The following is a 10646-nucleotide window of genomic DNA, read 5'->3' on the forward strand; positions in this document are numbered from 1 at the left end:
TAAAATGCTTCCTTTTCCAACCAGTGCTCATTTTGCTTCGTCTTGCTTCGAAGTAATTCATAGTGATGTTTAGGTATGTATCATGTTGTTTCTCATGCTTGTTATAAATATTTTATCACATTTATTGATGATTATAATCGTTTTACTTGGATATATTTTCTTCCCTTTAAGTCTGAAGTCTTTTCCATGTTTAAGAAATTGATGGCATATGTGAAGACTCAATTCCAAACAAAATTCAAATTTTGCACTCTGATTATAGCGGTGAATACATGTCTAATGGGTTTCAAGAATACCTTCAACAAAATGGTATTGTATCTCAACATTCTTGTCCTGATACTCAACAAAATGAAATTGTTGAATGTAAAAATCGTCACTTGCTTGATGTGACCCGCACATTACTTCTTCAAGCTTCTATTCTATCCAAATTTTGGATGGAGGCTTAATCCACTATTGTGTTTTTTAATTGCCTTCATTCTATAATTATTGTTTTTTACTTTTCTTTCCTTCGTCTTTTTAAAACCCACCATAATTATAATATTTTACATACATTTAGGTGTGTATGTTTGTTCATTTACCTTTGCTTGAAAGGTATAACCTTGGGGCACAATCAATCCAATGTGCTTTTTTTTGGGTATTGTCCCTTTCATAATGGTATTTTGTGTTATGATGCTTTTAATCAACATTTTCACATTTCCAAGAATGTGACATTTTTTGATAATCAATTTATATTTCCTTGCCTTTATCCAATTCAAATGATGTAGTTATTCTTGCCATTTTTTCTACATTATTTCAATCTATAAAATGTTTCCAACCTGGCATCACATATATAGGACAACGTTGTCAACAAGTTTCTACATCCCCTTCTAACTTTGAACCACCACCTGTGTTTGTACCAATTATATCACAACGATCTGGTCGAATATCTCGAGCTCCTAATAGGTATTCGCTAGACAGGTATGCTTCTTCTCATAATTCTCTAACAATTTCGCTTTCTGGCCCATTTATTTCTACTTGTTACTCAACAATTGTTAAAGGTATATGTCGCTAGACAAGTATGCTTCTTCTCATAATTCTCTAACAATTTCTCTTTCTGGCCCATTTATTTCTACTTGTTACTCACAAACTGTTAAAGGTATATGTTGGGTAAAGGCAATGAATGATGAACTTTAGGATCTACAAGAGAACTTTACATGGGATATTGTTTCTTGTCTTCCTGATATCAAACCCATAGGTTGCAAATGAGTGTATTATGTGAAACTAAAATTTGATGGTTCTTCTCAATCATTACAAGGCAAGACTAGTTGCCTTAGGAAAGAAATAAGAATATGGAATTGATTATGATGAGACATGTGCACCTATTGCCAAAATTACAACTACCAAAATTGTCCATTCTATAGCCACTATTAAGGGTTGGTTGCTTCATCAAATGGATGTGAAGAATGTGTTTCTTCATGGTGAGTTGATTAAAGATATTTACACGTTTCTTCCTTAGGGTATCTTCTCTTCATTTACAAGTGTGTTCAAGCTTAATCGTTCTTCATATGATCTAAGTCAATTCATGCACTTTCCTTGCCATCTCCACTTGGCAACAGTTCGTCGCATAATTTGTTATTGGAAAGGTACCTCCCAACGAGCCTTATTTTTTTTATTGACACACCTCCTAAATTAATTGCATATAGTGATGGCGATTGGATTGGTTGTCCTGACACTATCCGATCAGTCATTAGTTAGAGTTGTTTCGAGGTTTTTCATTAATCTTATGGAAAAGTAAGAAGCAACCAAACATATCTAAATCCTCTACTGAATCTGAGTATCGTGCCATGTCTATTGCTTGTTCTAAAATAATTTGGCTTCGTGGTCTTTTGGCTGAACTTGGGTTTCCTCAACATAGACCAACGCTTATCTATGTTGACAATACAAGTGTCATTCAAATTGTTGCAAATCCAATGTTCCATGAGTTCACCAAACATATTGAAGTATATTGTCACTCTATTCGATAAGCTTATTATGATAATGTTATTTCACTCCCTCGTGTCACTACTCAACTTCAAGTAGTAGATATATATTCTTACCAAGGTTGTTCCTCACTCGCATGATCAGTTTCTTGTTAGTAAATTGATATTGATTGACCAACCCCATTAGTTTAAGGGGAGACACCAATTAAGAATTAATTTGTCTCCTTAAATATTTTGACATGATTTCAAAAATAAGATAGAAAATTGATAAATTGATTTTTGTCAATCAAAAATTAATTTGTCTCCCTAAAATATTTTGATATGATTTCGTATGAATAAATTAAGTAATCCATAAATTGATTTGTTCTTTCTAATTTCAAATTATATAATATTTTATAATCACGTGTAATATTTATTATTAACATTATTTATAGAGAGAGTAAAAAACATCAATCCATTTTTCATATTCTTTCAAAAAATATTTTTCATGAAAATAAATTTATGATCTCTAAATTTCATTAATTCTTAAGAATTAATCTTTAATATTCGCTAATATTATATTTAATTCTTATTAATATGAATCATTACTTTTATATTTAATTAGAAAATAAAAATTAAAAAGAAAAACTCAAAAAAAAAAATCCCTTATGCTATCCGGGGGTAGTGCTCATGTAACATCTCATCGCTCTAGTGATAATCAAGATGTGTATAACAATTGTATTGACTCTTTGCCATAATTCAGACAACTCCATGGAGCGAAGGCATATTGGCTTATTTAACTTAATATGACTTTGAATTAAGACAACTGTTTTTTAATATATAACACTCAAACATTATAATAAATAGTTAAGTGTTATTATGTTCTCATTTCTCTTTCTCCCTCTCCCTTTCTCTCTTCACTCTAATTTCTTTCTTTTTTTATCATGTCTTACATTATTTTTTTTTTATGCATTACCTTTTATTTCTAGTTCTTGCAAGTACTTCATTTTTAATTTTAACAAAAATATCCCTATTTTATTACCCTGCAATGCACTTATACCTTTCTCTTTTATTAATAAAGTACTATCTTCTTACTTAAATTTTTGTTTATCTTCTGACTTCTTGTAGAATGAATCAGACTTTCTCTCTTATCTTTCCTTTTTCACTTCATTTTTCTTTTTCTTTTTATTTATAAAAAAATGTAAAGAGAAATAAAGTTCTCACCTTCCCCCGGTAAAAACAATAATATCATTTCTATAATAAAGTTATTAATTATGAACAATATAATAACAAAAATAACTCAAATAAGAAAAATGTATATATAGATATTTAAAACTTAACATATCAGAACCTAAATTTACACCTATTTGAATCCTTCTCAAACAAGTTGCATCCTTTTGGTTGATGTAACTGTTTATTCCTTACTTAAGATCAAATTAGTTACTGGGTTTCCAAGACTTTGTTTGTAGTTATTTCAGCAGTTATCATGAGAAAATATTATTCTGATTAATTTGCTTCCTCTTAAAGGTTCATATGCTTCTCTTATTCAGCGGAATTTCTTCAATTACACTAAACCCTGAAAAATTCCCATTGCTTTAATGAAAAAAAAGAGAAACAAGGTTTCATGATTACCCTGTACCCTAAAGTGAAATTTCTATACAAGTCCTCATATCAAAAAGCATTGTGACAAAATAAGCCATATATAACTTTTTTCCAGATTCTATGCTTAAGAATAGCACACAGTTACATCATTTTTCAATTTGTGCACTGTAAAGGTAATCAGATTAACACTATTTGAAAAGGAAAATGGCACCTAGTAGTTTAACACTTCACATTATCCCAGATTTTGATAGTTCCTTCAGAGTATTGGCAATCTTGTCCTCAGTTGTTTCACTAATGCATGCCACAAGAGGACTCTCATTTGGTACAACGTCCTCTCTTTGGTAGCTTCCTGGACCTCTAAGTATTGCTTCTGAACCATTAGACACAACACCCTTCATGATAATGGTCTTGTGAGTTCCAGAAATCAACTCCTCATAATCCGTGTCACCAGTTTCTCCAAGAAAGACAAACATGTTTGCAACATTCAGTCCCCAACGGACAAAGAGATACCTAAGAAAGTAGCATCTTTTTTTTAGCAATTGTATAAAACATAGCTATCTGAGTAAATCATGCACACTAACACTTCAATCCAAGTTTCTCTGAAAGATGGGAAACTGTAGAAATAAGATTCAACCTTAAAAAGTACATAAATCCAGTTTATTTTGTACTGTGCCATCTTGATAAAATATTGTCTTAGAAATCAAATTAAGAAGTATGAACAGTTACATTGATTTCCAATACAAAATCTGCTTGGATGTTGTATGTAGTTTTAAGGGTTAAATAGGTTTAGTCCCTATATTTTGACATGTAATTGAAATTCGTCACTGTCTAAAACATTGATACATTCTTGGTTCCAAATTTGGTCTCCAAATTTTAAAATTGAATAGATATAATCCTTTTAATCCAATTACATTAAATTTTTTTGTTATCAAACACGTCTGAGACTACCGTTTGAGTTGTTTACACCATTCGACATGTTTTCACTTCAATGTCAAGTAGAATAAGGGTTTGACAAGTAAAAAAAAAGTAACATAATTGAGTTAAAAAGACTATATCTATTAATTTATAAAGTTTGAGGACCAAATCGTATCAAAATTTCTACCAGGGATGAATTCCAATTTTTCCTTAAAGTTCAGATATTAAAAACATATTTAACCCTAATTTTAATAAAAACATATTTAACCCTAGTTTTAATGTAGGCAATTCATTTCCTATAATAGAGAAGGACAAAAATTGTTGCTTACACATAGTTTCAATGGCTTTGAGAGAACAACATACAAAATGCTGTATTAAACAAAGAATTGAATCCCCTACAGCCTTATTTTCGAAGTTTTCTAACAGTACCTCACTCCAAAGTATTAAAAATAGATTCCTACAAACTCTCTTAGCATGTATGCTAGAATGAGACTCTTCAATCTGAAAGTGTTGAGTGAAGAGTTATTACAGAATTGACTTTACTGCTTTTTATGAGATACTATTATTACCTGAGTGCCTGTGCTCTTGATGCAAGGAGTGGAATAACCTGCACACTAGATGAACCCCTGCAGTACATAGGATGACAACGTAGGCCTCGCATCCGAAGCTTTTGTCTCAAGTCATCAACTCTCTTTGCCTGACAAAGACAGTACAAGGATCACTTCAATCAATAAAACCAGTTTCCTTAACCACTGTCACTGCAAGTAAGTTTGAATGAACTTCTCTAAAGCCACTTCAAAGAGAAAGTAAATAAGACAGAAGTAAAATTAGTTTATATACAAAGTAAAATTAACTTATGCATAAATTAGCTAGTAGAAGTTATTTCCCACTGATGCTTCAAAAACTGATTCATTTTTCTTCTTTTTATTCTCTCTTGAAGTACTTATGGAAAAGTTTTCACCAAACAGGCTCAATGCAAACAAAAACAGGTGAATTTCATGTACCTTAGTGAGATCCTTTACTTTGTATGATATGCAATGAGCATTGCTAGCTTTCAAATCTTCCTCAATGGGACTTGAAGGTTTTTTTTCACCTTCAGCAGTACTCATAAGATTCCAAATGGTTTTCCTTAGACCTTCACAACCCCAACGATAGTCAATATGTGCTTCATAATCTGGATCAGGCAAAAGCTTTCCATCTTCCGTGTAAGTACCGGGATAGTAAACTTCACTACCACTACTGCAAATCAAAACATCAAAATCATTTGCTTGAATGTTGCCCGATTTGAGGAACTCTACTGTTTCTAGCATTGGCATGGCTGTTGACAGAGCAAATCCAGAAACTCTTGCATTTTGAGGGTCTAGTTGAGCAGCTTTAATGATCCTCTGCACTATCTGGATCATTGTCTGACCAGGAGCTCCTTTGTCATCATAGATATCTAGTGCTATAACGATCAACCTACGTCTTCTCCATAGAAGAGGATATTTCCCAGTTACATTTTCAGGCAACTTGTTAGTGTCATTTAAACCACCAGAATCTGGCCTTTTCATCTTGCTTAGGAGACGCTTAACTTGGTCTTGCGTGTCTGATCCGGATCCTAAACCTGCTAAGTCAGCATCAATAGAGAGTCTAAGGGACATGTCCTGCACATCCTTAAGTGAGTCATTGAAAGACTCTTCAGCATTTATATCATTCCCAGGAGTGTTAGTTTGCCATTGTGGATGCCTCATCCTGCAGGCAGCCACCCTTGTCAGATAAGTTCGGCAGTGTTCAGGCCACGAGAAAAGGTGTATGTTCTTCCAACCATTTTTCCTGCACTCATGCCACAGGTTTTTATCTGACAACAGCTTGATCAATGCATCAGCAATTGCTTGCTGATCATGAGGATCCACAAGTAAACCATTGTTCAGGGCCTAACACATCAAAATGAGACATAATAAGTGGCTGCAAGATTTGGACAAGAGATTTTTTCATTTGAATGTGAATTTTATGTTTTTCAATTCAATCTGAGATACTAGTTCACCACATTGAAACATGTAGGATGGTGGTTCTTGCATGGACCAGTTAACTAAGATAAAATTTATTTTACCCTATGAATGTCCACTGGTCCCCCGTTTTTAGTGGCCACCATTGGAAGCCCATGTGCTGCTGCCTGCATGAGTTTGATCATGTTTAGAGATAAAAAAAAAAGAAAAAAAAGGGAACATTGTACCACAAAAAGACCAAATTAGCTAATTAGTTAAACTCTACCTCAATTAAAGTAAGACCAAAAGGTTCCACTAAAGCAGGATTGATGAAAACACCCTGATAAAAAATATAAATCATTAGCTGTTCAGAATTGTTCAAATTCAAGTGAAAATCTACTGACTTCATTATACCTTTGTTTTTGCGGCAAATCGGTATATCTCCGGAACATCAGATTGCTTGTGATGTTTAGGGTATGCCACTCGCCCATATAGGTCATACTTATCAATCATTTTCAACACTGTTGTGAGCACACTGGCATTTCCAGAAGACATCTCATCTATGTCATCCCTATTTCCCATTATGAGAACCTGTTTTGTGAACACATTAGTCTTCTCCAAGTACTTAACAATAGTTACCTCTGAGAGGACAGATCGATTAAGTCAACTTACAAGGTTAGCAAGTTCTCTTAAGGGACGGCTTTCTCCATAGGCTTTTAAAAGAGTGGTTAAGTTCTTCTTTGGATCTGGCCTTGATAAGGCCAAGATCACAGGCTTGTGAGGATTCCTAAAGAAACGCATCACCTGCACTAAACTGTAAGTAGAAAGCCAGTAATATTGAAGGCAGATCCAGATTATCAGTTACTCACTTCTGACCAAATTGATGGCATTGCTTTTGGTGAAGACCCTTCAACACTTGCAGTAAGCTGAAAAATCTCTCCATCAGCTTCAGGGCCATCTTCTTGGCTCATAACATTGCTAAAGTCCATTCCAGGAGGGATAACCTGCAGAAAGTTTAAACCATTAGTAAATAGCAAGCAATTCACCATGTTATTAGAAACAGTAGTAGTGTACTTAGGTGATGCAATTAGCTTACAGAAATACAACAAAACCGACATATCCATCCAGTGAAGAGATTTCTTCAAAATTTCTGAGTGAGATTAATTAGAACAGACTTTTATCTTACTTTTGATTTTCTAAGTAATTATGAAGAAGTTTGTCCCAAACAACACCAAAGGTTATATCAGTAAGCAAATTACCGCCATCCTGGGCATGAATCGACCATGACAGTTCACACCACGCCTAGCGCGAGCTCGCAGTACTTTCTCAAGCTTGACATCAAATCCATCATAAAGTCCCCACTGCTCCTCAATTTCTTGTTTTGTACTAGTGATAACAAGTTCTGCTGCATCCAGAGAAAGTTCTTCTGCCTCAATCCTCCTCATCATCTTGTATGTTGAATTGATATCTTCTTTTGATTGGCGTCCCTGCTTAAGAAGTTGTTCAAGCTTGTTTCTTCCGAGTGAATGGCCTGTCAGCACCATTGGTACATTCAAGGCACCTGAAAGAATTGCAGCACTGTCTCCAGCATCAGCATAATGTCCATGAATTACATATGGCCACACAGGTTGTCCCCCACCAACTTGTTCACCCAACACTTTTGACATGTTGAGAATGTGAGCTAATGCTCCATCAACAAATTCTTGAATGTAAGGCCAAAGAAGTTCTTTCTGGAGGTACTTATCACGTGGACCAAAGGGTATTCGTATGATATATGCACCACTGCTCTCCCCAATGTTATCATCATCATCTCCACCCACAGTTAACATTTCTGTAGGCTCTCCATAGCTCCAGTCAATTTCAGGGGATGAGATTTGGCGTGTAAACAGATCAACTCTATATACTCCAGGCATTTTTGCAAGTGCACGAGCAAGTTCTACCACATATTTAATCTGCAAATACATTGTTTCTAGCATTAATCACTATTTAAAGGGAGTGACAAAGATATTCATAGTAGGTTTGTGATTTAGGTCTGTAAGAATGTGAAGAACCTGTCCACCAGTATCAGAATCTCGACCGAGTTCCATATTTTCTCCTCGAACCAATCCGTGCAAGCTGTGGAATAAAAGAATAAGGTTATAGCAACCATTGTATTTACACATGCTTCTAGAGTTAATTTCTTGAAACATTTCTCAACCGCAGTGTTTAGAAAAATGAGACTATCTTCAAAACAGATACTTAAACTAAATAGAAAGCATGTGGTTTCTCTCTAAATTCTTGATAGTAAATGCTTGGCAATGCCATTCCAATACACCCCCTACCCCTTTGTATTTGTCAAATGATATTGATCCTCTGATCGTCCCCAACAACATTTTCCATTATGCAGAACCAGGAAAAAAAATTAAGTGCAGGAAAAAAAGGCCATAATGATTGTTTTATGACAGCTGGTGGAACTTCAGAAATGACTCATTGGCTTAACTCTTATCATTGTTATCATCTGAATTAAGCAGCACAAAGCATCTGAAGCAAAGGTAAACTATCTTCCCGATGACTGATAATGGAAATAAATATGAATCTGTCTTCCAGTATGATCAATCAATGAGTAACTCAGATGACTGAGAAATTGTCTATTTGTTAGCACAAATGTTAATTGTTGGTATACCTTAAGAGGACAAGATAGAGCTTCTTTTCCTTCTTGTCATCGGACCATACTTCCAAGTTGGAAATCTGACGCTGAATTTTTTCCTTTGGAGTCTCACTTTGCATCATCTCTCCAATAGCATCGCCTTTTTCTCCTTCTGACAAGTCTTCAGACATGTCCTCTGTTGCTTCTCTGCGACCTTGTTCTCTCTCCCATCTTCGGTGTGCCACCCTCTGGGATTCCTCCCATTCCAACTACACAAAGCAGACTAGTGTTGCTTATTATGATCTTGCATACAGTAACTCTATTGCATACAGTAACTCTATAGTACATGATAGTTCCCTCAACTATGTTAGGTGAAGGACCAAGCATAGTGAATTGAACACTTAAAACAAACAGTTCACACAATCCTAGTTAGAAAACTCCCTTCTCTGTCTTGAACTGAAAACAAAGTAACAATCATTGCTAGTGGGGCACAGCATAGATAAATAAATTGTTTTGTATTTCCAAACAAATAGGAAATGTCACTTTAATGCAGTGTGCACAAATATCAGTCAAGAAAAACACAAATTTTCATGCAAAATGGTACCGTATTTCTTAATTTGATATTCGCATTGATTGATCATGCCATCAAAATTGGAACCCAAAAAGCAAAACACATCATTGGATTCACCAATAGATTCTTCTTTCATGATACTTCTTCGAAATCACATAAACCTTACAATTCATATATCCAAATTCAAATGAATTATTTTTCATTCAAACCAAACTAACTTAGAGAAGAACCTGTTTTTTCTTGCGAGTGAGATGCCAAATGCGCCAGCACATGTTCTCCAACCTTGAACTCCTCTCCCTGGTGTTCCTGGTGGCAACCACCTTGATCCAAGTCCGATACAGATCAGATTCATCAACACTTGTCACCACCTCTTCCACAAAGTACTTTGTGGGGTTGAAATGCCCCCCATCTCTCAGAGTCACAGGTGCAGGCTTTTGCTCCTCAATGGTCGGTGCCCCAGTTGAAAGTATGGCCTCCAAGTACCCATTAATCCATTCATTCCCCGCCATCACCGCTTTCCCGCTGTTTTTCTCAAGAAAATGATGAGAAACCAAGAAAACAAAAACCGGGGTTTTTTGATATTTCTAACAACGTATAGATTGTGTCAACCGAATTATCTCCTAAAGAAGATGTGTATAGGAAGGAAAAAGAAAGTGGCTTGAAGAAAATTATCTGAGAAAGGAACTTGAAACAAGAATATATGACATATGTACAGTGCTTATAAGTCCAACATGGTTTCTTGGATATTAAGTAAGCATGAGAAGTGAAAAACATGAGAAATGTGTCGTCCGCTACGTTAAGGCCTAAAGGGGTGAGTTGGTGTTGTGTTTTTCTGTTGTTGTCATGTGAGAGTTTGTGTCATTCATTCATTTGGATGCTGAGACAGAAAAGTGTGTTTGTGTGTGTGTGTGTGTGTTGAGGTGTTGCATGAGGTAGAACGAGAAAAAGGGGTGTGTTGTTGTGATTGGTGAAGAAGGGTTCAAAGATAGAGTCTTTGGTTGTGTTGGGAGAATCACGAGAAGGGTTGGATGGGA

At 35.1% G+C, this 10646-nt stretch overlaps 1 protein-coding gene across 1 annotated transcript; it reads right to left on the reverse strand.

Annotated features, from left to right (window-relative positions):
- Positions 1–3605: 3605 nt before the first annotated feature.
- On the reverse strand, positions 3606–10646 carry LOC148198300 (putative sucrose-phosphate synthase 3). The gene is made up of 12 exons (XM_088115396.1): positions 9843–10646; positions 9078–9310; positions 8467–8530; positions 7675–8367; positions 7285–7419; positions 7088–7219; positions 6830–7006; positions 6702–6755; positions 6541–6603; positions 5456–6364; positions 5021–5148; positions 3606–4046 (listed from the first exon to the last, which is right to left on the reverse strand). Exons 1-12 carry the CDS (start codon positions 10119–10121, stop codon positions 3764–3766), a joined length of 3150 nt encoding a protein of 1049 aa, XP_087971522.1. The 5' UTR covers positions 10122–10646; the 3' UTR covers positions 3606–3763.

Source organism: Vigna umbellata, chromosome 5, assembly GCF_029865625.1.
Source record: "Vigna umbellata cultivar VRB3 chromosome 5, Vumbellata_1.0, whole genome shotgun sequence".
Classification (NCBI taxonomy): domain Eukaryota; kingdom Viridiplantae; phylum Streptophyta; class Magnoliopsida; order Fabales; family Fabaceae; genus Vigna; species Vigna umbellata.

Coding starts and splice junctions, on each gene's coding strand:
- LOC148198300 (XM_088115396.1), bottom strand. CDS start 10,121: ATGGCGGGGAATGAATGGATTAATGGGTACTTGGAGGCCATACTTTCA. Junction 8,531..9,077: donor CTCTATCTTGTCCTCTTAAG/GTATACCAACAA, acceptor TTTATTCCACAG/CTTGCACGGATTGGTTCGAG. Junction 5,149..5,455: donor AAGTAAAGGATCTCACTAAG/GTACATGAAATT, acceptor TGTCTTTGTCAG/GCAAAGAGAGTTGATGACTT.